This window comes from Prorops nasuta, unplaced genomic scaffold (assembly GCF_024137725.1).
Source record: "Prorops nasuta isolate Cenicafe-Biocafe unplaced genomic scaffold, Cenicafe_Pnas_1.2 PNAS00004, whole genome shotgun sequence".
In the NCBI taxonomy this organism is placed as follows: Eukaryota; Metazoa; Arthropoda; class Insecta; order Hymenoptera; family Bethylidae; genus Prorops; species Prorops nasuta.
This window is the reverse complement of record NW_027116801.1, coordinates 7,205,581-7,233,559: the sequence shown is the minus strand read 5'-3', so window position 1 is coordinate 7,233,559 and position 27,979 is coordinate 7,205,581. Positions and strand designations below refer to the sequence as shown.

The window sequence follows — 27,979 nt, the reverse complement described above, 5'->3', positions numbered from 1 at the left end:
AAATTGTATCGTCATTACTAATACCATATTCCTATAAAATAACAATTTCAATAAGACTAAAGAATGAAACTTCACAGCGATCTAATCATTGAGAAAATTCTCATAATCAAATAAATATGTTCTATTGGTATACAAAAGTACATGGCGAGAGATATGTAATAGTATAAGAGGGTATTAACTCGTTCAACTCGGTGGATCTTTTACCGAAAAGGGCAATCTGGTTCGAAGAATGAAAATTCACCGCTCAAACTGACGCTCCGAGATGACTTCGAGTTTGCTGAATGTGACAAAAAAAGCAATGTCATATGGGTACGTCGTCGTGAAAAATAAATGAAGTTTGGTCGCGATACGCTGCGGCGTTGGAGCGAAGCTAAAAAGAAGAGGATCGAGAGCAGTAGTAGCAGTGTGGGAGAAATGGGTGGAATGGGGATCGAAGGGAATTAGGGCGAAAAAGGGACAAGCACTCTCGTATCTGGTGGGCTATGATACGATAACGTCCGGACGATCTTTGTTCTGAAATCGCGACTTCCCCGAGGCTCGACGCGACAGCTTTAGCCTCAGAGCGAGTCCGTCGACGTCAGACAAGGGGCAGATCGAGGTACTAGGGACACAATTTCAGCTTCCGATCGATATCTCACGCTTAAAAACTTCACGGCACGTTACCTATATATATATATATATATATATGTATGAGAGGAACCAGAGACGTCCTTGCTATCCAACTTTGCTATCACGATGATCGTAAACCCTTGGAGCCAACTCCTCTGGACAATAACTTGGATATGTTTACACGACTAGTCATGATGATTTAATCGCTACATATTATGGTATAGAGTGTATTTATTTTGGCCATCCATCATCCTTCGCGACAGCTTATCCGTGAAAGACCCTCTTTTTTCATCTTACTCCAATTAGCGTTCCGTCAACCATACTCTACAAAATCTACCCTCACCACGGTATTACCCGTGAAACAAAGCTTCATAATCTTCGTAACTACGAATTCTAGAATCGTATGAATTTTTGTGCGATAAAGCACATAATTGTAGTTTATTATTATCAGTCGCTAATGAGCTGCGGTATTGTTTCACTATATTCCATTGAACTTTTTCAGCCGAACGTTTAGAAAAGTTGGCCGCTATTGTGCCAATGATAATGTCGCGAGACGTCATTCTCATGCCGCTACATTAATCACTCCGGCGATTCTTGAAAACCCCTTCGTTTAACCAGTCGTTTGCGTTAAAAAACCGACTTAGGAACTTCCCTTCATTCGCGCCAAAGAAAAACAGGCTGTGAGAAAGTTTCTCAAGACTTGGATTCATGCTCCGACGACTGAGAATAATGAATCGGAAAAGGTGCTTCGAGTGTGCAACCGCAAATGATTTGAAATTTCTTTACGCCAATTTAGGAGCTAATTAATTGTTCGGAAGATTCAGCGCTGAAAACGATTATCAAAATACGAACTCCTTTAAAAAACGAGTATCGCGATACATCGATTAAATTACGAGTCTGCGGGACTAATGAACGTATAAATATTCTTTTAATCATATTCCAATGAAAAAAAAATGCAATCAGCAAATCAATTTGGTTAAACGTGACAGTTTCCCGGAAAAGTTTTTCCCTCTGTACATATATATATATATATAAATATAGAATATATAGGGAAGTATTTATAGGTATACCCTATATATCGAACGGCTCCTTCTTGGCGCTGGGAAAACTATGTTTGCCCCTCGAACAACGACGAACAACAAACAGTGGACAAACCGCTCGTCGAAACGCCTTCCCGCAATGGGATGACCGACGAACAGTTTCGTGCACTCCCCAGCGTCGTCGGTCCCCTTCTATGTCCACCCTTCGAGCGTCTCTTCACCATTACACCATCCCACACACTCGCACGCACGCACACACACACATTGGCAGGACCAATCGATAACGCCTGCGAGACTTTCCACTCATATATTTGATTGCTCGGCAAACACGTCTCTAAGTTTATCGTGCAGCTCCTACGCGCTCGCAGACACACCCACGTAAAAATACACGCGGCCATACACGTATATACGCCGACTGGCCGCAGCTTCAACATTGAAACTCCTCGTCAGGTACTCTCCACTGGATACGCTATGCACATCCAATCGTTTCAGCTTTTTAATGACGTCATCATTGCCGACCAGGCCATACGGAAAAAGGGTGTGTCAGAAAGGACTATTTAATTCCGGCAGGCGAGCCAGCCAAATTTATTATGTGGCCTTATACCACACGGCAATTGTATTCAAGCATAGAATGTTTGCTTAATTAGAATTCCGCGTAGCTGTAACTTGATTAGCGCTTTATTATACCATCGGCTTAATTCCTGTGAAAAACATATATAGCGCGTCTCGTGTACAGCTTTGATTAATGTAGCGTGTTTAAAAATAATCATGTTCTTGAATTAAGTTTCACGCATGAAGAGCGTTTTTAGTCAGGTCGCTCGATAAACTACGAGCTAAGATTCCTTAGTCAAGTGGTCTTATTTGTCAGTGGCTTATCCGGGTGATCGCTATTTCACGCCAGTATTCGAGGCATACTGTGTATATATCGAGGTTTAAATTTAACTCGAGTTTTTACATCAATCGATAGGTTTTATCTTTGTGCAAATTGAAACTCACTGGAGGATGCGCTTTTTCTTCCATCCCTGTATCTCCTCTCCTCTCCTCGGTATATACCGTAACATCGCCTAATATCCTGTATTTTTTAATAAATGGACTTGCTTTTTTGTTAGTGTGCGTACTGTGTTGGGGAAATTAACTGGATACATTTAATTAAGCCCGATTCAGAGAGGTATTGTAGGGCTTTAGGGCTCTCCCGATGATTTTAATCTCTGGTGCAGAGCCTCTGATTGGCCTATCTTACATGTACACCGCATCTGCTGGATTGAAAAGGGTTACTGACACGCGTCCGAGCTTCGTTATCCTGCAATTCTGCACCGGCGAGTTTCAAAACTGCATTTATTAATCACGATGTTACATAAAAGTTACTAATGATCGTGGGAAGTACTGGACGTAAAATTGTATCGAATAGATTAAATGAAATTAAAAACAATTTTTTTTATGAAATTCGAGTGAATATTTCATTACTGTACCGTACTGCTTGATTTAAACTGTGGTACCTTGAATTATCTTCCTTTAGTGAAAATCTCTGTGAAATTTTCATTATAGATTAACAAGATTTTATTGAAATGGGATTTAGACGACGAATTGGTGTTTCAAAGTATTTTTGATAATATAGTACTAATGAAAAAGCACGTGGAAGGATTCGGCGTTCAGAATGAATCAATTTCATTAATTAGGCTATTAAATCCGAGCGAGCAGCGGAGTGTACCAAGTCTCGTAATTGGTACGACGGCAACGAATATAACAAAGTGGATAGTAGGTGCTCTGTCAGCCTATGGTACGTGGCACTATAAAAAAATCTATACTCGCATAGCACAGCGCCCCGTCCTGACATTCGGACGACTGTACTTGTACCTGGGTGAAAAAAAAATGGAAGGGATTAAAAATGCTGACAAAGTTACGAAACATTCGTATGCTCAGCTCTTTTGTACATTCGCAGGATACAACTAAAGGGGTAGAGCAGCCCGGGTGAGCGAGGTAAAGGGAGTGAGTGAGTGAGTGAGAGAGAGAGAGAGAGAGAGAGAGAAGTGGAGCACGCAGAGAGCTAGAGTTAAAGGTTTGGAAAGATACGTTGCGGAAGGGATTATAATAAAAACAAGCATGAAGGAGAGTGGGAAAGTGGAAAAACGACAGATGGAGATAAAAAAAGAAAAGGGTCAAAGAGGGTCAAAGCAAAAGATATATGAGAAGAGGAGTGCATGGAGAGAAATTACCAAAAGGATAAGAGTTTGCAGGTATAAGAGATTTGTAGACTATCCACAAGAAGGAAAAGCCAGTGTTTGTGTTTACGCGTACGCGTGTGGGAGTTAGAGAGAGAGAGAGAGAGAGAGAGCGAGAAAAAAATATGTAGATCGTAGTAAAATAAAAAAAGAAAACGTGTGTGGCCTCTGAGCTGTCCACGAGAAAAAGATAGGCAACCTTCGGGGAGCTATTGGTCTATTTTTCAAAGAGAGTGACAAGCAGGACCAAAACATCTCTTTGTAGCCACTATTTTTCGTGTGCATTCACCTATGGGAATAGGGAAACGACAAAAAAGTGAGAAATCGTTGTTTCACCCCTGCAAAGGCTCAACCAAGGACCGAATAACTATTTCACACTGCTTTGCGACCAGGAAAGTTTTCAACTTTCCTCGTATTTCGCACAGTAGTCTGGAATATTAAAGGGTGTTTTATAAACTACTCGCACAAAGCTAATTTCTAATTGTTCCTCGTACAAATTAAATTAGCGATAATAATGAGCAAAAAGGTTTGAAATCTCGCAAATAAAGACACGGCAAATAGGTTTAATTCTAACATATTTTCCTTTACACACACACATATATATATAGTAGAGGAGAAAAAGCGAAGCAGCATCACGACCGATGGTAGATAAATTTCATCGAAGCACATTGATCGTCGTGCGGAGCTCCAAAGTTTATTCGTCGCGCGTAATAGCGTGATCCTTACTGACGAGATAAGCCAGGAATGGCATGGTATTGCATGGCGTGGCCTGGCGTGGCGTGGCGTGGGATGGCGTCTGAAGTAGGGCCGTTTGTCCGATCGAGACAGCGGAAAACTCCCAGGAGTCTCGAATCTCGATGCTCCCAGTGTTTGGCGGCGCGAAGCAAATAAGACTCTGCAAAGGGGAAGAGGGGGGTGAGGTTGTGAGGGATAGAGGGCAAGGAGGTGCCGAGGAAACGGGGGACGGAGGGAAGTTGGAAGGCGCGACACGAAGTGTAATGTGGGGACACGTAACGCCATTATAATGCGGACACGACTGAATCCCAGAGGAGCGCCGACCGAATGGTTGGTACTGCTGGTGGTGGGGTGGGTCGCCAGTTGGTAGACACGTACACGGGGTGAACAAGACGTGACGACACCCGGAAAACGGCACAGCGCGTTATTACGAGAAGATAAATTTCCGTCCAGAAGCCGTCTCTTGTCCTACATTCGAAAAACGACGGAAACGACACTATGCCGCGCGCGTTCTCTCTTTACCAGTATGCCCACCCCTCTACCACTACTGCAAACTATAGTACAGTGACAAATTCAAAATTTCCCATGCTAAACTATATACACTTATAGCTTGTATCGATTTCTAATTGCAGCACTTTATTGGTGTTTAATAAAATGATTTATTCCAAGCCTTTCACAGTGGACTAATTTTATTAATCTCGATTCCCAGATATCCCTTGCGTGTGTTGGTGAAAACATTATATTGAACTGTTTCCACTTATCCGTATCCATGTCGATAGCTCGGTATATGAGTTTCCATGTATATTATTTTCATCGATGCACGGATCGAAGATGCAACGAATACGAAATACACATGTAAAATTCGACCTGTATTCTTCTCCGACTTATTTGTTGTAGATGCCAAATAGTGAATATACCCTCTGCCGAGAATCGTAGCTATTTCAACTCTTTTTCAATAAGATTCTTTGTTCGAAATTTAAAAAACTGATTCGCTACTATTGAGAGATTGCATTGTACTGACTTGGCTTAATTCGTCACTCATGATATTTTCTTGTAGTTAATTTTTATCGATTGAAAAAATGATCTTTGAGGTTAAACGTTTGTGGTAAGAAGTATAAAGAGAATTGGAGTGAAGAATGAGAGAGAGAGAGAGAGAGAGAGAGAGAGAGAGAGAGAGAGAGGCGCGCGTAATCGAAAGAGGAAGCGCAGAGGGTGGTAGGTAGAAGCGCGGAAGAGTCGCTGGCTGGGAGTGCCCCTTCCAGCAAATTCATCTAGATTACAGTGCAAAACTACTGTGCACTCGGCGTATTTATCTGGCATTAAATTACACAGACGACCGCGTGCACATCAATGGGGGTCTCCCAGAGAGAACCGGTTTACTTTCATCACATTCAATATTGATCACGCGTGCTCTCTCTCTACGCGTACTTTATTTATGCAACTCGATACATTGTTGCAATGTCGATTATGGAAATCGTGCTCGTCTTTGAACTTTGACCCCCGACGCGTTTCGCCGACGTTTCACCTGCTCATTTACCGGATAGGATAGACACTTTTAAAAAATATCAGTGCGAGCGTTGAGCGTTTTACCCATGGCCGCCTATAATACTGACTTTTATCCCTTGGAGAATTATCTTCTCCTCAAAATATTATTATTCCCCATGGCCAAAAAACCATATAAGCTTGGCGTGGTTATAAATATGCAAAACTCGATCCAGAAGAACCTTTTTTCTTCATCGAGAAGAGCGGTCAACATAATTTTATCATGTTTATTCCTCGTTAACATGAATGATTATAAATTCATACAATCTCTAAAAATAATTGCACGGGAGAGTTAAATAATTAGCGTTTCAGGGCGTTAAAAAGGTTAACTTTAAAAATGTATAAACTAGACTTATAATATGACGGCCGAGAGCAGGTAATTATATCGGGCAATTTTTTTAAATTAAGCCGGTTAAACTAGTTTTTATCGTGGCTCTGCTAATTATGCTCTATTCGCCGAAAGGGGAGGAGAGAGACCTGCGACGACCGCACCTAAAAGTGTATTTTAGTAGGCGCCGTAATTTCTTTGAGATGGGTGAGGATAGGTAGGGGGAGAGTAGGGTGCGCGATAGAATTTGTGAAGAGACGTTTTGCAATTTCCGTTGCGGTGGCAGCGGCGGCGGCTGAGCATCCAGCCAGCCAGTGAGGATTGAGGAGAGGAGAGGAGAGACACACGCTCTTCTGGGTTCCTGATGGTACGCTGCCGCTGCTACCGGTGCTGGCTTCCTTGAAGAAGAGAGAGAGAAGCGGAGGACTTTTCTTCGGAAGACAATTCCGTTTAATGATAGTCGTATCCAGCTCGGGGCCGTCTCTGCGGAGAACGAATGTCCGGAAGAATTTAGCCGATCCCATGTTCTTAGGGGACTTAGGGAGGACTCCGTTGGACTCGTGGCAAGGGGTTAACGCACGATTTTCGCGATATTGCGAGTTCGTTACGGGGGTGCGGCGCAATTCGCCCTCTGGTAATTCCGATAATACCGGCAATCATCCTGTCACCGAGTTAAGCCCTCCTAAGCTCCCACCGCCTTTCCGGTGCCAGCGCCAAGAAGGCTATGGGAAAAGGATCGCGACTTCCCATGGGGAATCTATTCGTTTTCCGCAAGCCGAAGGACACGCGGCCGGGGTGAACGGCCAACATTCTCTCTCTCTCTCTCTTATTCTTACTTTATATATATATATACGTATGAGCCACGAGTGAATCCCAACGATTCAACGGATCAGGACAAACCGAACATCTTTATTGGAATGCTCATTTTTCCTTGCAACTCTATGTTTGTTCTTATATATACGCAAGTCTCTCTTGTGCAGCTTCGCTAAATCTTTATAGCTATGATATAACGAATAAAAAGAAGACTCGCGAAATTTTTATGTTATAATTGCTTGTCGTAAACTCGCTCTAACTATCCAAGCCGCTCGTTAAAGTCTCTCAGAGATTGCACTTCGGAGCTGTACTTATATATATTTACTATACCCACAATTCTTTCGCTTCTTTATTCTGCACGCCAGCGACTAGTGTAACAAAATATGGGCTTTTTCGCGGAAGTGACGATTAAAGGTGTATACGTATAAATTTATTATTTATTGTGATTATGGTGTAAATAATAGTGACTCGTGGCTGATTGTCACGATCGGATAGGAATGAAGCTAAAAATTGGAGAAAAATTGAGGAGTAGTGTAGGAATCAGAGGGTCGAGTACTTTGATAGTGAAGTAAAATGAAGTAAGAAAGACGTGTGTTTGAGAAAGGGGTAAGAAAACAAGTTTTACTGTAGGAGACGCACGTTTCGAATATTGCATTGTCCCACGGTTTGTCGTAAAACATAGATCATAGTGCTAGATTCTACGTATACAGTATATAAGAGTCGAAATTGGTGGGTTGACGCGAACGATATGGATGAAGTGGGTGTGGATGAAGAGGTGACCTTTCGAAGATAAAAAGGTAAAGAAAGACGGATGCAGTCGAGGAAGGAGGAATCTTTGGGATAATTAAATAACTAGCAAAGTCAGCGAGTAACTTGGCACCACGAGTCCATCTCCTACTTCAAATTTCTTACCACTGCTGGCTTCTGTGTTTCTGCCTGTCTCCAACACCTTCCCTGTTCTTTTCTTAACACCCCCCACCCCTTATCCCCCACTCCCCACTACCGCGTGCTTCTTTGGTCCTCTCCACTCACGCTGTCACCTCGTTATTTAATTAAAGTTTGCAGAAGCAGCCGCGAGCGACTCGAGACCAAAGCACGTAGCTCGTCACAGTCCATTTTCATCGCACACCACCTTCCTGTTTATTTCTTCCCCCCCCTCGGCCCTCTTTCCCTCACTTCCACGGAATCTTCGAAGAAGCTACGCCCAAAGCATACCAGCTTCAGGCCAGCTTATCCGATTTCCATTATATTTTACACTTTGTCTTCTCTGCAGAGACCGGACCAAGTTTCAGTTTGTTCAAATGTTTCTTAATAATATTGTCCTCCAGTGTTTCTCTGCAGTATACAATTTCGCGATAAGCTCGTGTACCACCCTTTAACATTGACTCTTAAACGATTATAACGCCTCCATTAGTTGCTTCGCGGAGTGATATTTTATGTATTATTGCCTCTAAAGTCCAAGGTAACATTTCGCGTAGATTCGAATCTATCTTCATTGGAGCAGAATTGGAATAAATATGCACGATAATTGTATTCTTGCGAGTATAAGATTAAGAGAGCTGTATATATATACATATACAGGGGTTGGTTTTATATCAGGATAGAAGAGTGAAAATATGAATTTAAGGATGCTCGAGAGTGTTTGGTGACCTTCTCGTCGGGGAAGAGTAGTCCCCTTGTCACTATTTCTCCCTAATTTTGCAAGCGAGTGCGGCTTGGCTTGTTATTGGCCGAGAATCCGTGAGGGACCGTGCAGGAGCAAATAAGTCAGTGCCGCGAACCGTTAATTTAGCGCCGCCACGAAAATAAACCAAGGGGATCTTTGAAGAAACTCGAGCCATCTTCCCTCTCCGGTGTACGTCATGAAAACTTAAGTTTCTATCAGCAGCCGACCCTCTCTGCGAAAGCAGCAATATTCGCTCTTTGAGAGGGGTGTGTGAGAGATAGCGTGGAATTTGAAAACTGCTGAAAACTGGGCTACGGAGGTAGGTATTAGGGAAGGAAGGGTCGATATATTTTAGCATTTCTTGGGGTTCGTCGAAAATGGTCCGTGTGTATAGGGGTTACGTTTGAAATATTTCAAATATCTTTCAATGATAATGCTCGAACAGCTCGAAGCACGTGGTTCGACCAATGAGTTTGCTTCGCCTATAAAACTTGGCTCCAATTGCTGCACATATACATATAATAGTTTCACTAGTACGCGCGTAAACATATACGCACGCACCTTTAAGCAGAAAGGTTTCATAGCTATTGGCCGAGGTACTCTTGTTGGACGCACATTTGTTTAGATTAGCCGGAGGCAACCGCACTGCGCTATCTGACCGGGCTGAGTTTAATTTTGAGAAATGCAAACATCCCGCGTAATTAAGCGGTCGTGGAGCAGGGCCGAAGGAGAAGGGCAGACACGGGACGGTGAAAAATCACTCATAATTGCAGACTAAATCAATATTTAAACTCTCTTTTAAGTGCTGAATAGTCAGCGGGACTGGCGGTCTCCATAGTTGGCATAGCCGACCATCAAAACGGACAGAACTTGCAACAAAAATCCAGAAATATTCCAATTTCGTCAAAGAGAATTGTCGTCGTAAAAAAAAAAGAAAAAAAAATACACTTAACCTCCCTGATTAATTGTGTAGGTGTAGTATTGAGACGAGTATCCATCGCAACTCTATTCTTTGAAAATCCTTGAGATTCGTGTATTGGTGAATTTTCGATAAGGACGGTTGGTCGATGAAAGTTCGGGGAAAGAGTCATTGGGAATGACCTGATCTCGTAGGAAATAAAGATGATCCTCGATATAGAGGTCGAAGCTTCGTTAAATTCAAATGGTCAGCGCGTGGATCCCCAGTGGAACGAAAAATAGCTTTGGATAAAAGAGGGACGGAGAAGATTAGAGTCGACTTATCGGACGAGGCTCGACAATCTTCCTAATCTCTCATTCGCACCTTTGACGCGGAGTCTTTTAATCTGAACCACCATCGTACTTTGAGATAACGTGAGCTGAAAGCTAAAAGCGCGAGCCTCCTTATTCCGACAGCAGAGCTGGGGAACTTGAAAAGTTCGGAGCGCTACGGGCGAAATCCGCCTCGTTCGTTCGAAAACCAATTAAAAATGGCATTACTTTTTAGCCCTCTGGAGATACCATGCACTCTCTGCCAGCCCGCCTCCACTTCCGGACCTATATACGGTCGGTACTCCAGATTGTTTTGATGAAAATTGATATGGACTGCACTCGGGAGATTAGCGCAGCTCGCGAGAATCGTCCAATCAAGCATTTCACAATTTTACTCTTATTTACTTTTTAATAGTGTTTTAAGGTTTAAACTTCTCTTTTACCGTTAATCCGTCCCGCTCAGTCGAAAGTTACACTATTTTGCTATACGAAAACTTTCTTTGCTCCATAATCTCGACGAAATTTCTTTACGATGAAGCGTCTGCTGGAAAATTGCGTAGTCGGTCGGAATGAAAATATAAGATTAATTTTATGCTCGCTGGATTACATGCTGCTATATATATATACACATATATCTAAGTGATGGAAGCTTGTAACGAGAAGAAGGGAATGGATGAGGAGCGAGGGGAGGAGGGAGGGAGGGGGGATTGTGCAAGCTTTAGCAAGCCTCAGAGGTGTGAAACCGCCGTTGTTGTTTACGCGTGTTTACTAATGCAAAGTGTTTGCCAGCATTGTGTGCAGAAGCGTGTGCAGTGCGTGTACACGGCACATTGAATGGGAACTGGCGTGCGTGTCGCGAGAAAGGGGTTGCTGCAGCATGCGCGAGAACGAGAGGGTGTTAGCACACTTGGCGAACTGCCATTTAGGGTTAAAATGCCAAAAGGGTCTCGGCTTCCCTCTCGTTCGTGCACTATATGCCGCGCCCTCACCAGCAAATGCGGAAAAGACGCGGGCTTTCTTTATCACTGGCACCGCATTTCTCTCCACACATTGGCGCACGTTGGTGTGTTGGTTCGCCTATACCGCCTCTGTAAATACATTAAGAGGCTATGGCCGATCGCTGAACAGATCGTCCCTGCCGCTTCCATAAAATTCTCGTATATTTTTCCGCCCACTTCCCCCTCCCCCGAACCACGTCTCAGCCTAACTTTTTTCCATTTATTCGTACATCGCAAGCTCCTCCACAGATAAGATTGCGAATTACTCTCTCACTCTCCGAACGTTTAATCGAGATTTGAAAATCCCACGTTATTCTTCCCCTTTGTACAAAATCAAGGAGCAAAAGACTGATGCACGGGACTATTCAGGTCTGGAAAACGCGATTATATTTTGAGAATTTCCATGAAATGGCTTTGAACAGTTTGGAGTTTAGTAAAAGTATTGTTCTTCGGCCGTGACGTGTTTCAGCGGCAATTTACGCAAACGAGTCATGGATGGAGGTGGGCGCTTTTAGCTGAAGCTGACAGGAGGGCGAGCCGATGTTTTTGTCGCCAGAGTAATCCAGTGCAGTGTCATCGAGCAAACCGTCTCGCAGCATGGGTGTTGACACGTTTCACTCTTTTCCAAAATGCGAGACACATTCCCATACGCAAAATGTCCGGGCCACCAGCGCTTTTATGGCTAAAACCGCGCGCGCGCGCGCTCCTACTACAATAAGGTCTAGTCTTATTGATTCGTTAACAATGTGATTGGCTGGTTTGACAATCGGTACAAAAGAACAATGACCACGCTCCATGCGTTTGTTTCGCTCATATCCCATAGAATTTAAGCGCTGCTGCCTGGACGTAAGTTGCGAACGCCATTTCTGCTGGTCTGTATATACATCTACACTATAGGAAACTCCGAAAATTGCGCAGTGATAAAGAGCGCGCGGAACGCGAAGAAACTGTCGTCGATGAATTCAGGCATCTTCGTTAGCGAACAATATTTTCTCTCGACACACGCGGTGCAAAAAATTCCAGCCTTTCGCAGTGTGCTCGAATAAAGTTCCTCTTCCGTATTCAGTATACATACGATATTCGTCGTAACGCTCGTGCGTAGACGTAGCAAGAAATACCGCTGCAGATGGCGAATATTCAGTTGCGCAGAGAAATTCTTGTTGCTCGTTGGCCCTTTATTCGTGCAGAAAGAACACGTTCGCAGAGAGTTTCCGGACGATATACCGTCTTCAGCGAGTCGTTCGCTGTATAGTAAAATGAAAACGAGTTACTACGTGCTTCGATATGGTCTTCTCGACTGACGTTATGAGACGAGAAAAAGTGGGAAACGATCTTTACACCTCGAATTATTTCTATGGGGAATTGATATCTGTTTAATGAATAGAATACCTGCAATGAAGGTGGCGACGAATGTCAAAGTCCTCGGAAGCACACGTGTCACTTATGTGGAAAAGAGGTATTTTTTTCTATGAATGTCTGTGGAACATGTACCGCGAGTATAATCGATGCCTTAGGTTCGCCAGTAGCTTACGGTAAGAGGTTCGGATGTTTTCGTAGAGGATCTTGCGATAATTCCAATTTCGCAGTCACCCTGTGGACGCTTACGTGGCATAGTATATCCCCCTCCCCCCCCCCCCCCCCCCCGCCTCCACCCCCTGCTTCCCTTCCTCACCCAAAATACTAGCCCCACGGTATAACACGATATACATACTATAGCGTGTAGCAAGGCAGGCAGCTACATTCGAAGCTCATTCTCCGCATTGATTTTCTTTTTAGGCTCCCTTCGTCCTTGTGGCGTTCTCACCCTAAATTCTCATTGGTGGGGAACGTGTCATTACCCCCGAAAAATGTTGATCCTTTCTTTGCAGGCCAGCCGGTTTATTGGAATATGCCCGCATTTTTATGCTAAGCTACGCAAGTAGAATATTTATGAACAACGAATATTAATATTAAGTATATTACTCTACCAGCTGTCGTATTTCCAGTTTCACTATCTCATTTCCGAATTAAAATCTTCCCTATTAGTTTTATTCCCCATCTCTCTCGATAAAGGGAAATATGCTCCTTCGTAACGATTATTTTCAGCGGAGTTATTAAAATACTCCAAGTTTTTCCATCAAATTTATATCTACGCTATTGATTATTCTAGAAAGCGAGCAGCGTCTGCTTTTATAAATATAAATTAATTCTTTTTGCTGCAGTGGTACATCCTTGCGTTGCTCCTTGCCTTCTTTATTAGCGTAACGAGATTCGAATGGAGAAAGAAATATTTGGAAATTATAGCTAGAGTAATATATATATATACGACGTAGCGACAGATTGAAAAAAACAGTTTTCGGGATGACACGAGGAAGGTGCTGATTAAAATTCGTCGAAGCATCCTCCGGTGTAGAAGATAAAGGAGAGCACCGCATTAATGTCGCGATTCGCGTCCGCATCACGTACAGGCTGAACCCCCAGGCTCGCTTATAACGCGAAATAGCTGTGATCGCACGACGTTCGATAGACAATTTCAATAAACAATAAATCTTTTGGTATATCGTGGCGATGGCATACCGGAGCTTGCGGGAATTCTCTCTACCTCCATTGCGGAAGCGATTTCACACAAAAATGCCAAGTGGAATCAGATGGTCTTTCCTCCGAAATTATAGTCCATTATTACCCTTAGCCTAGAATTAATACACCATCAGATTAAAGCTTTTCCCTGATAAAATCTATCGATGGCAAATACCTTTTTCCCCTCGTTTCAGTTATTTCTCGTGTTAGGTAGAAAATTGTCTTTCATTGCACCGATGGCAATTTCATTCCATAGGAATATATCTTTATGTAAATATATAAATGCACACAGACTTTTTAATCGAGAGACATATATATATATAGATATTTCAAATCGATGACGAATTTAATGAATCGATGCACGCAAACCCTAAGGTTTACAGTAATCGAGGATAAATGTTCCTAACGACTCGATTTACACGTCTCTTTAAAAACAGCGTCATTTCTCGACTACAGGAACAGGACTTTTACATTTCATTTGCATGCGTTTAGCTGGTACGCCTATGGTCAGGTCAGGGTGAGATATATTTGACAGAAGCACGCGACTCGATTAAAAATGCTGCGAGGGTAGTTCTGATGCGAAGGTAAAATTCAGCAATTTGTTAAGGCGTTGTATCAGCGCCCAGCGAGCGCATGGGATGATATAAACAAGGCAGTCTAGGAATTGCGAGAGCGCGTAGTTTGCCAACTGAAAAAGGAGGATGCGAGAGGAAAAAAATAAATCGCAGCGTAAAGCAGGCAAGGAAGGTCGGAGAGCGGCATTCCAATTTAATTTCGGTTAATCGTGTTACGGTTTGACTTTGTAGGTTAACTGCAGTGCGCAAAGGCAGTGGAAGGCTCGGCCAGAGAGGCTGTTTTGTGCGAGTGTGCTTACTTTTTTCCTCAAACTAACACACCAACGCTGGCCAACGTGGGGATCGCCGACAAGGCCGCGCCGGAATGTTAATACTAGTTTAGCCACGGCTGATTTAGCAGGGAGAATTAAAAACACAATTTCCGGTGTGCGCCTGGCGCGTAAAGTGCTTGGGACGCCTAATAGAGTTACCTTGCAATCAGGGCCTCTGTGATTTTCCGCCAACCAGTGTAAACGCGACCACCGACGAACGTTTTTAGCTTTGCGTTTAACGTTTTACGCTCCAGCGCGACCTTCCAAGGATATTTCTCCTTCTGGCTATTTCTCTCTCCGCGGTTCTACAAAAATCCTACTCCTATAAATACTATAATAATACTATATATATATATATATATATATATGCAATAATCGTAAAAAAGACGTAAAGTCCATAAAAATGTTCATCCGGACAATTAATCCTGTGAGTAAAATCCAACCAGCGATCATATTTTTATGCCAGCCAACGTGAACAATTTATTTTTTAATTATTTCATTTATCAGTCAATATGCACTATTTGCGCACGATAAACATTTATAAATACTACGATAATATTTGCTACTCCTATACTGATGTATGAAAATATCCTCAAGTTTATCAATGGTACCTATAATTGCGTTACTCTGGTAAAACTAAATGGATTATTATAATTATCGTTCATATATTCACTAATTGTGTTTCTTTCTAATGAAAGTACAAACATTTCATGAAAAGCAGCGAATGATCAATTGTGTCAATCAGCTCTTATCAACATTAAACAACAAAGTCTATTTATTTACACAATAAGCATTACTTTCTCGTATCGGTTAAAAATCTTTATTGTTACAGCAAAAAATATTCTTACTAAAAACTGTTAATCAATATTCCGAATAAAATTCTTTCGAGCGTACATCTAATAAAACACTATAGATATACAAACTCTGTACAATGACCGAGCTATCTGAATAATTGTCTCGTTCATTTAAAGCATTTTTTATCTATACTGTAGGAATAAAAATGGCGGAGAAGAACGAAGTACGTTCGTATAGTATATTGATGGAGATTTCAGGTATACTATAGTGGGGCGAAGCAGTCGGAGAAGAGAAGTTTATCAGGCATAGTTAGACGCGGAGATAACAGCGACGTTCGCGTTGACCATATCGATCCATATTAAAAGGACGGTAGGGTAGAGTAGGCCAGGGATGAAAAGAGCGACAGGCATATGTATATAGAAGGAAGGGTAGCGTGGAGAAAGAAGAAGAGGGTAGTCGGTGCTTGTCGGGCGAGTGGGGGAGGGGGGGGGGAGGTGCTCCGGAAAGGAAGAAGGGGTTGGTCGAACGTTGATTTAAATCGAGGGTGGACATTGAACCGATAGCGAGTTTTAAGGGCTGAACCACGATTCGCTGTGCAGGAAGGACTGGACTGTAGGCACTGGTAGTTTTATAATTATCGTGACGCCCCAAGGGCTTATGGGGTCGAGCCTGGCTGGCCATACGCGCGTTATATTCCTACGTCACGCACATAGGTAAACACGCAGCTCTCTCTTTCACACACACGAACACTCAGGTATATGCACGTACACGCACACTCGCATAAATATAGCGCGAAAAGGCGCAAGCGCGCACGTGCGTCTCTATCCGTTCGTTCGTGACGCAGGAAGATCACGAGACGATATTTTCCTTCCCACCAACGAGAAAAACAGGGTGCATGCTAATGCCAATACGACCGGTTTTATTTTCGAGGGTCCCCGCAAAAGTTGGACACTGTCCTTCAAACGTAAATCCAATTGTTCCTGGACGATCAACTTTACATTAACGACAGGGCCGGAAGTTGACCGAGACTAGCAAAACGTAACAAACGAGAAACGTATATATATATATATATATATATATATATATACGTGTATGTATACTGTCAGATTCAATAGCTATATACTGTTTGAAAATATAATCTCGCAGTGGAGTTTAAACTTGTCAGAGATATAACTATATAAGCGATAAGTCGATAATGCTGTTCTACGTAAAATTTATTAATGCATCCAAGTGGTTTATCGAGCTAATCGACAGCAGCTTTATGAGATTTCAAAACTAAAAATGCTTATCGTTGAAAAAGATCATTTTTACACTTGGAGAAACTATAAACTTTAGTGAATTTAATCCATGTCATTTTGACTATTCACCAAACTAAGCTATCAGTCGCATACCCCTGAGAACTGACGTGTTTGTAGTTTGTACGTGTGGCTACGTGTTATTTTTAACCGTTTCGTTATTGTTACGACGATCCAACGATGAGAAAAAATCACATTTCAACGGAGGCAAAGAGGCACGACTGTGTGTATTTTCATAAAAATCTTTGCTTTTAATTTACCATGATATTCGCGTTACTCGTTATATTTCAAATGCAATTATCCCTGGCAGAGCGATGAAATTAAAAAAAGGAAGGGAAGTAAATTAAAAATTGAGGCTATTTGCGAGCTCGGTGGAATTAACTATGGGTTTTGTCGTTGCTGACAGCTGAAAGAGGAGGGTTGGGGCAGTGGAAGAGCGGACGCGAAAATTCGTCGATTCGATAGACGAATTCTCACCGCAAATGTGCTCTGTAGGCGGATTAACGTGCATTTAGGAAATATATGGGTCTGCCTGAGAGGACTGTGGGGTGAAATGCAAGACTGCCTCCCGTGCTTTCATATATATATATATATATATACACTATACACCAAGTGCGCGGATACGACTTTGACGACGAGCAGTTTCCAATCGTAGTCCCTGGTCCCTGCAGTTCAAGTCCGGGTCCCTATTTTCTCGCCTCTCTCTCTCTCTCTCTCTCCCTCCCTCCCCCCTGTCTCTTTCACGCGTTAATCCAATCATCCGCATCCTACGATTTCTACCTAGTAATTCCCCGTGTTTGATCAACCGAGCAGCACGGCTTTTCCCTACGCGCCGTACCATTTGTTTCGACGCACGGACGCACAAATTCCATTCAACGCTCTTCCCCATAATGCATACATCTATGTATATACATACATATATGTATATATAGCCGAGTACTCGAAATTACGTGGGTTACATTTATACACTACACGGCCAGCATTAAGCAGATTACACGTAACACCGACTTAACATTTATCCACGAACTCGTAATTTCAGCATGAAGCCAAAGTTTCAGGCCCGCAATGGATTGTTGCTAATTCTCCTCGATTCACTCTCTATATACTATGTACTATATATAGAGGGAGAGATCTTGCACTATAGTTTAGCACGTAGCACCTTCCACAGGCAATCTTTTCACACTCCTTCTACAGTCTCCTTATACTCCCTCGCTCATTCCCTCGAAACTCTTATTCATTTATGCCGCACGCTCTTTCATTAGAATAAATGCTATTAGCTTTGAAAAAGTTGCCCGTTTAGAATTATTCCTTTTTGCGGCAAACTCCGCTGGAAGCTTTTCTGACCCTGGAAAGCCAATTGCGGACGATTATTCCGATTCATTGAGTTCACCGACAGATTGATCTAACGATGGTATATATGAGCCGGGAAAGGGAAGAGGTTGGCTGTATACGGGGTGAGAAGAGAAATTCTCCATAAAACTCGTTACGATTACGAGCGCTCGTTGATACATGTGCCCACCCATCAACGGTCACATCCTGCGCGTGAAAGAATACGAGATGGATTATTAAATTTCTAGTATCACTCGAGCCTAGCCTCCCCTGTTATGGATACCCGATGCGCCGACCCTATAAAAAGCCTGAAAAAAATCTTATGGCTCTCTACATTTTATACGACGGTTAGTAAAAATAGGGACATTATTGCGAAACGACCGTTCAATTTTTCCCCTCGCGCTGTAATAGCCAGCCATTTTTTCGTGGCATTCGCCAAAGTTTGTACGAGCTTTTAATGAATTAGCTAATTTTCGGGATGGAGAATTAGCGAGAGCTCCGGATTTCGGAGTGAGCGGTTGATATTTTAAAGGGTTTATTTTAAGGCGGAAAATGAAAAAGATAGCACGAGGAAAGGTGGAAGTGATTGCAGCGTTGTCGTGCGCGAGCGGTGACAATGTGTAAGAGTTATCATCAGCGTGAGAGAGAGAGAGAGAGAGAGAGAGAGAGAGAGAGATGGTTCTGCAAATTACATTCCGTATCCACATTCGCGTTTCCCTCGGGTTACAGAATTTCATTGTGAGCGCATGCTGCAAGTCCCACAGTATCATTAGTATAATAAAGCATGCTTGGCGCTTTATCATGCCTATCGCTTAGACAGTTTCTGGATGTAGCAGGAGGGGGGAGGTGTGGTGGAGGCTCCTGCCGTTGCTTTTCTAAAATTCCTATAGTTACGATTACGGCAGATTCTAACGATGCCAATGGTCACCAGGCAACGGTGCGAATATAGCCAACCAATGGATTGTTAAATGTGCTCTACACCTTTGCCAACTACACACACTGCAATCCTCTAAAGTTGAAAGCTGTTTCCCCGTAATGACTTAGCCGGACTTCCGGCGTTATAGTTACTATATACTCTGCTGCTACTATTATCGTGCAAATGACGTACCTAAGGCTGACGTAAACTATTTCATGAGAAATAATCGTTGGAGAGATATTCGCTTTACTACTATATATATTTCAGTTTGTCAAAAAAATAATATATGTCCCCAGCAGCAGTTCTCTCGTCGCACGCTCCAATGGAACCATAGATCTATACCCCATATACATTTAGCTATAGATAGTACGATTCAATGCGTGGAATGAAAAAGCTTGCGCTGCAAACGATAGATAAGACGGTCGTCGTTCAATATATTATTAAATCCTAACTATGTCATTTATCAAGACAATGTTCGATTGCTGAACGAGAAGAAAGTCGCTGCGAAACGCAATGCGCACTCGATACACGTACAGTTCTTATATATAAGAACTCTAAAAGTGGGACAAGGTTTTCTGTCAAGATTTTTAAGTAGGTAGAGGAAAATTCTACTGAACATATATATATATATGTATCTTCTGTGAAAATTGAGGGAGTTAATGTGCTACAGTTGGCTTTTAAGGAGTGCAATTTCAGGATCATAGCAGGGAAGGTTTTAGAGGATGTTAAGCTTACTGGAGGTTATTATTCGATAAGAGAAGCTGGGGGGGGGGGAGGTCGAGCACAGCTTGCGAGTTGTAGCGTGCGTCAAATTGGGATGAGTAATAATGCACGAGTGTAAAGCTTCATGGATAATATGGTGTATTTATGGTGGGAGAGAACTGTGTGTGTGTGTGTGCACGAGAGGGCCCAAGGATGTGCCAGCTTCCTTCCTCTTTTGCCAAGAGCAAAGCTTCGCAGATAGTATTGACGAGGCTTGTGCGATACTAATAACTATATATTATTGGGTACAAGCAAAGTCATCCAAATGCTATAAACGATACATTTGTTATTAATTCACGTAAAATCCTGCATATCTTTACCTAGCTAGCAAACATCATATAACGCTAAATTGAATGTATCATAAATTCTCAATCCTTAAACTGCTTTTATTTCTATATATTCAATGTTTCATAGCATATCCGTACTAAAAATACGAGAGCTTTATTGAAATAGTATATGTAGTAGTGATCGCTCATGGAATTGGTAAGCTGACCATCAACATCCATGCGAATCCCCCTCAGATAGTTTTTTGTTTCTTTATAGAAAAAAAAAAAAAAAAAAAAAAAAATGAAAGGGGAAAAAATAAAGATTGATTGCCATCGTTACTTCAATTGGTCGAATGCACTAGTGCAAAGTGACATCGCTGGATCGTATTAAAAAATAAAGTGAGAGATGCGAACGTTTTTGACGGTGCGTCGAATCTATGAGTGATCTCGCTGGAAATTCATTAATATGGCTGTAATAAAATTTCGCCCGCTGGACGAGGACTATCGATCATCGAACCATCTAATATTTTAAGTCAAATCTTTCGTTCGCCAAATTTTTCATCGCTATATCGCCCGCAGGCCCAAATATCCCTTTAAAAAGATTTCCCAGTGGTGTAAAAGCCTCCTCACGCTCGATGACTTTTCCTATGCAGCCATGCATTTCTCTAAATGCGTCAGATCTGATTTTATTGGGATGTAAAACTTACTCGACTACAATAACATCAGCCTGATAGCACGAACACCGACTATCTCTCGTATCGCAAAATAAAACGATATACTATAGATATAGTGCACTAAATCGTTAAATTTCGAGAACTGCAATTATTGTACGCGTAGTTTAATAGAATAATTAAACTATATACCGACGATTATACGTTGAAAACAGATTATTGAAGATCTCTGCGACAGAGCAGCGATAGATTATAATAAAATATTATGAAATAGTGGCAGGCTCGAGATTAATCTCGTAAGAAATGAGACTAATCATCGGCAGATGAGGGTTTCGCGGAGCTCCGCGGCGCGGCGGAGTTAATCAGTTAGGCGGTGATCCTCGGAGTTGAAATTTATTTGAAATGTCAGTGGCCCGTGGGCGGGGAAGCAATAATTTTGCAGCGGGGTTCAGCGCGTCTTGAGTTGGCGGTAAGTCTCGGTAGATGAGAAGGATCCGCGGATGTTTCGAAAGGGACGGGCGGTAAATCAAAGCTGGGAGCGAACGGAGCTAAGGTGGGGGGTAAGGTGGGATATCTGCAGTCGTTGAAAATCTGGCAAACAGGGGGTGGAGGGGGAGGGAAAAGCGCGAGCGCGGGTGCAAGAGAGGTCTTTGGATGTTCCGTAAATCATGTGGCACCTCGTCGAGTGGATGTCGGAGTCGGAGAGCCGCCGTTGGTTGCCGCCCCCTCCTCCTATGAGGCATTTATAATTCGCTCAGCTCCGAAATCCCGGGGGGTCGCAGCTGGCCTCGAAATGTTTGTACGTATTGCAAAGTAAAGCTCAAGCAAGAGGGAACTCCGTCCGGGTCCTCCGGGAGAGGATTAGGTCGGACATATTGAGAGCTTCCGCTTGAAAGCACCGCCCTACCCCACCCCATACCACTCTCTCTCTCTCTCTCTCTCTCTACCTCTTTTCCTATCTCATTCTCTTGATCCGCCTCCTCTGCCAACTGTATCGGTGCAAACAGCCACCCTCGTGTCCAACGCAAACACAAAGATACGCTTAAAAAGCCGTAAACACGAGACTTATATAAGTATACACGAATTTTAAAGCCTGTTGCCTAACTGCACGTACAAACTTTTCCCTCTGACAAAAAATCCTTGATTCATGAATAACTAAAAATAAATTACATTTTTTATCGAGCAAACGCGTGATTCTGAATTAATTAATAATAATGATATTGAGCGGTATACAATCAGGGTTAATTGTTATAGTATATGCTGGATATCGCGACAATCGCGAAGTTTCATCATTTCGCGTGTTAATTTTATTGTAAAAACGTTCAAGCATCCACATATATACATATACAGATAGAAAAAATGTATGGAAAGATTGCACAAGTTGAGAACGAGAATTCGCTTAGGCACACGATACATCGTAGACGAGCGCGCCATGGATGAACCATGCGAGTGACAGCTGTATTCTATTAATCGCCGATAACCATTGCTCGTTTAATGTCCCCTCATAAAATATGCTATAGACTGCGAGGAAATTATTGATTCATCGTATTTCGCGTCGGCAATATCGTTAATGGGACCACTGCGCGTAGCTGCAATCTGTTCGCATGCTATCGCTCGATTGCGCGCCGCTTGTCAAAGGTGCTTTGCGAATAAATTCATACAATTTTACGACTTTACGAGACGATCTTCCAAGATAAAGTAGGTCTTTGCTTCAATAAACTATCATCGTACTAAACCTGCCCCGAAAACCTTTGATATTTCAAGCACTGTGAATTTCTTGTCTATATTTTATGATTCAACAAACTTCCACTTTTGTAATCATTATACAGAACGATGTAAAACTGATATTACATTGTAAAAGAATATTGATATATAATGCATAGAGATTATTTATGTGTACGGTGAAACTTCGACATCAAGAGGGTATTCTCGTATATGTATGGCCGAAAAAATCAATTTTTCCTTTTCCCATTTCTGTAATGTAAATATATGGTTGAAAATGCTTACCGAAGGCTTTTTTTTTTTAAATATTCGCATTTACCGATGATGTAGGTCATGATGTAATCGCTCGTACGAAATGAAAATATTATTGACAGTGGAACAGTACCACATATTAAATATATGATTGAGAGATGACAGAGTTATGCAACGTCTAAGATACGCTTCATATGCAGTTCCCTCGCATATTTGACTATCCCAGGTACCAAAATTATGGTTGGGCAATTTATTTTCTAGTTTTGTAATGAAAAACCACAAGAAAAATGATTTTAAAATAGATTTTATTGTTCACAAACCAGTGCCATTTTTTCAAATTTCAAATTTTTCTCTTCTCGGTGGAACAGATCGCTGCTAATAAACATAGAACAATAGATATATCTTATTTTTCCATTTTAGACGTTTCGAAGTAGAGCACGCACACACAATCGTATGAATCATTACGCTCCGCAATACCACACAGAGGTCTATTGTCAAGAAGATGACACCGAAATTTCTCAACACGAAATTTAGAAAAAAATTCAATTTCTTCTCGAATAAAAGTAAACAGAAGTATAAATTCTTAAGCTTCTTCACACAGAAAACCCGCCTTAATAACAAATGCAGCTAAAACGCTTTTGATTATTCGTATATTTTTGTCAATCACATAGGAATTATTGACACCGTAACGCTTCCTCCTAATTTCAATATACGGTGCAAGCTTTATATACAGCATATGTAACACAGAAAGAGTTGTGCGAGTATACGAATAAAGTTGGTTCTTGAAAGGCGGCCTCGCGGCCACTCATCGGTGGTATATATATATATATATATATATACCTCATCGCGAGCCCTCAGACCTTTACTGAATAATATCTCGTTCCATTATTCATAAACATTTTATAATCTTCTTAGCTCGGCTGACTTATTGCCGCTCGTGCAATTGAAATAATGCGGGAGCACGCTGTGTATCTCTATACTACTACTACTACTAGAACAACACTAATACCTACTAGTATGTGGGGGCCGCGCCGAAAATGGGACGGTCGCGGCTGCGACTGGGGGCTTACGTCGTCGGGTGAGTGGTAGGAGGTTGCGCGGCAACGAGAATAGGATGAGTTTGTTCGCTCAAGTGGCGTTGAAATGTTTCGAAGCGAGGGAAAAATAATTGGACGAAGAGTCTGTCGTTACCGTGGAAATGTGGCGCATCTCTTCGACGACGACGCGACGTCCGCCTCTTTAAGGGATTCGACGATCCGAGTTTCTTCCTCCGACTCCCCATTATCAACAAGTCTTTTATCACGACTCCAGCTCCAATGATATATAATAATAGTGTACTGTAATATAGACTCGTGTCGCAATTGCGTATGATATTGTTTGGCTAAAACTTCTTTTAAGCTGTAAGAATTAATCATCGGAGTTTGATCGGTGGCATAGAACTGTTTTCGTACTGTATTTTAGTAAAAATTCATGATATTGATAATAACGCGATTTGGATGATTTATAATTGTGTTATTCAGGATAATGTTACTTGAATTGGATAAATATTACAATTTGTTTGGATATCACTGTTGAATGTATAACGTATTGCAATAAAGACAGAAGCACGGTTTAATTTATATTCTCTGGTTCGTGATGCAAGAGATGGTACGCGAGAGAGCACCAATCAAAATTCACTAATCCCATGACTTTGGTGACGGATGATGCATAATAAGAGTTGCTAAAACGATATTTCCTTGGTGTAATTTTGGGATCTCGGAAAATGGCTAGAGATTTGACTTGATTTATATAAAAGATGTGTACCACGAGTTTTGTACGTGTATATGTATATATATATATATATACATATCCAGATATGGATGTGTGTACGTGTCCACGGTCGTATATATATAGATACGAGGTATAGGAGGGATGTAGGTTGAGCTGATCTCTCTATTACGGGTTGGATTAGCTAGTTATGAAACTCGACCCTGGCTGTGAGCGAGCGGTGATGAAGCGTGTTCCAAAAGTTTCCGTTGGGCATACCCAGGGCGTGTACCACAGGAGACATACTCGGAAAGTTGAGTGGAATAAGTGATCAGCCTGTTTTCGCTATACGAACACTCCAAAAAGATAAATGTTATGTAACTTGTACTTTAATAATTTGCAACACGATAGGATCCAACGAGAACCGCAAGCCCGCACGATGAAACTAACTTTCGATCAATTGTTCGAGTAAAACAGTGGAAAGCTGCTCTATAGCAACATCATCTCATTTTTATCGAATGAAAAGTCAAAACTGTAGCAATTAAAGTTTATTTTTGCGGAATGTTGAAAGTAGTGGGTTTTTGTTGGTCGGATAGAATGAAATGGAGTTGCGAGAGGAGAAAATGAGTGATGTTAGGAAAGTAGCAATTTTCAGAATGACGAGGTCTTTTCTGAAGCACCGCACTCTCAACTCGCATTGCCTGCATCTTTAGACCGGTCTTACTTGTACAACGTTGATACCGGGGGCTCAGATGGCCGCCATATTACGTCACCGACAGCGAATCAAAATCTTATTAACTGCTGAAAGTGAGTTTCACTTCAAAGTGGAATTTAATTACATTCGCGCCTGCCCGTCCGGATACATCCCTTTTCCTTTTCCTTTTCCTTCCTACTTCTGGATATATAGTCACATTGGCTCCCGGAACCGCCCTTTCTTGCCAATCCCTTTCTCGATTCCACCTAGCTACCTTAGCCACCCTTCCACTCGCCCTCCTCGCGCTCATTCCATCCTTCGTCTCAGGTTTACTACATAGCCAGTTACGCCGGTATCCCTATTGCTCCTCTCCCTCTCCCCCTCTAATATCTCTTTTGCAGAGAGCGTCTTGCACCGAGAGCCAAACTCAACCGGCATCCCATTATTCACAGCCTTCATTTTTGAGTGAAAATATTTAAATTTCTCAGTCTCGTCCAGCGGAAATTATTGCTCTTCCCGGCCCCCGCTCACCACCCACCCACCCCCAGTCAGCTTCCTCCTGGAACCTGCAAAACTCATCGCATCTCTCCCACCCACGCTGCAGCCCCCGTTAACCCCTGATCCACGCCCGATTCTGCTTGATCCCCCATCTAGCCCAGCACGCTGCTGTTTACAGCACGAGCAAATATTCAAATGCCGGCGCGATTATACTTTTTTATCCTACGGAAGAAATGTGCATCTCTGTCGGGGATCGGCGAACCTCTACCTCTTCAGCTTTTCTTGTTATTTTTACTCGTCGAGGCAATTGCTTCCTTTGAACTAACTCCGCTTCCTCCTATCCTACCACGGCACCTGATTAATTTCGTAAAATCGGCTACCCTTCTCCTCCCTGGCACACCCTTTCACCATCCGCTGATCCGAAGAAGCCCGCGAAACTTTTTCCCTCATCTTCCTTTAGATTTCTTTATCGTTCCATGGACCTCGAGACATCGTGAATTATCAGCTCTATGAAATTTTTCTATATTAAAGCACACAAAACGCTAATGAAGGAATTACGTGAATGACGTCTAATCCCCCTCGATCTTCGTTTCAACTGCAGCTTCGAACCTGAACACTCGCTGTAAACAATAGTATAGAGGATAGTGTTCGTAGAGATAAATTGAAATTTCTCGATGAATTACCACCTATTCGTGGCTGCAGTCGCGCTCCTACAGAGATTTTCCGTAATGCGAAATTCGTTTAGCGAAATTAATGATTCATGGAAGAAGCGGAAGTTTATTTACTCACCTTTGCTAGTTCCGTCGGGTCCGCGAAGGATGGTGCACTCCTCTATTGTACCGAAGGAAGAGAACAATTGTCGTACATCGTCTTCAGTTTGTTGCTTACTTAGCATTCCCACGAACAGCTTTCTATCTGCAGGTCGTCCATTCGCGTCGACGTCGAAGAAAACATAGAAAAGAACGAAAAATCAGTTAGATTAGTCTCGGACAATGGTGAATTGCGTTTTAGGCATTAAAGAGAGGTAATCTTGCGGCTAACACCGAGAACGACAAAGTTACACGGTTACACCAGCATCCACCATCCTAAGGGGAAAAAGGTAAAGGATGAACGTAACATATTCGCAGGTGGACGCGTATTTTTTGCGATGCATTTACGCTTACACTCCTTGTTACGTATACAGCTAGACAGCGGTGAGGGCTGAGTGTTTACATATGTGGCAACGACAATCGTCCTGACAATAACGAGACTATTATATTGATAATAGGAAATAATCCGACATAGGATGAAAATGCCAAAATCATAGCTCAATATATATGTATATACTCAATGTCAAACGCTTTAAATGAACATACATAGCACACATTTTGAAAATATCAGGAACAATGAAGAATCGAGAATTTCAAACAAACGCCATAATAAGCTGATAAACGTAGAATTGTATGGAAGGCGCGAATATTCTAGTGTGAAACGTAAAACAATACACTATTGCTTTAATGTAATAATGAGGGCGCTCGATGTAATTGCTATATTGTTTAAAGTAATTTTTGTACGATCAAGAATGTACGTGAGAATGAAATTCTGCTCATTCCTTAATATTATCATCGAGTGTCCCGTACAGTGTCGATGCCACATATTACACTTGTAAAGGGTCACACGCCACTCAACACGTGACAAAAAATATTTAGTATATTCTGCAGCTATTTCTAAGGGTGCGTGTGAAAGACAGACGTCAATAATCATGGATTGAGATTTTAAAAAAATATGTCTGTGATCTGCATAATTCGTTTTTCATTAATTTTGAAAAATGCATGTTTTAGGCCTGATTAGATCTCTTTTTCTTTCTTTTTTGGAAAGCCAACGATTTTTTTTTGCCAAACTCGAAGAATTTTTCATCCGATTAGAATCTTTTTTTTTTTTTTTTTTTATTCGCACTCGGCACATTACAGCAGTGCTTAATAGCGCCCTGATACGTTTCGTGAAAAGAGAATTTGGTTTTCATCGTGGGTGCGAGTTGTTTTTAGAAATATCTGCATTGGGGATAGGCTTTTGGTGTACACGAGGAGCACGAGGATCCCTGTATAATTTCCAACACATATCTATACTGTGTGTTTGCGTGTGTATGTGTGTGATGTCTGTATATGCGTGCGAGCTTGATTGGGAACACGTGAAATTTGGGCAAGGTATAATGGACGAGGCGGGTGTATAGTAGTAGGGATCGTGGGTTGAAAAATTTCAGTGTCAAATAATCTAGGTACAGAAAGATAAACGTAGCTGACATCATAATCAGAAAATATGTACAGAGGTGATAAAAACACATCGACAACGAACGAGACATTACATCCAACGAGCGAGCCACTATTGTATGGTCATAGCTGTAAAATGGCAATATAATAAATATATAGTATATA

At 42.0% G+C, this 27,979-nt stretch overlaps 1 protein-coding gene across 10 annotated transcripts in view; it reads right to left on the bottom strand.

Annotated features, from left to right (window-relative positions):
- The window catches only part of bru3 (bruno 3), a 517,537-nt gene that overhangs the window by 33,873 nt on the left and 455,685 nt on the right, over positions 1-27,979 (bottom strand). For all 10 annotated transcript variants that reach the window (XM_066726521.1, XM_066726520.1, XM_066726515.1 and 7 more), the window contains one exon: positions 26,358-26,483. In XM_066726521.1, coding sequence (XP_066582618.1) covers positions 26,358-26,483 — 126 coding nt within the window. The remainder of the gene's footprint in view (positions 1-26,357; positions 26,484-27,979) is intronic.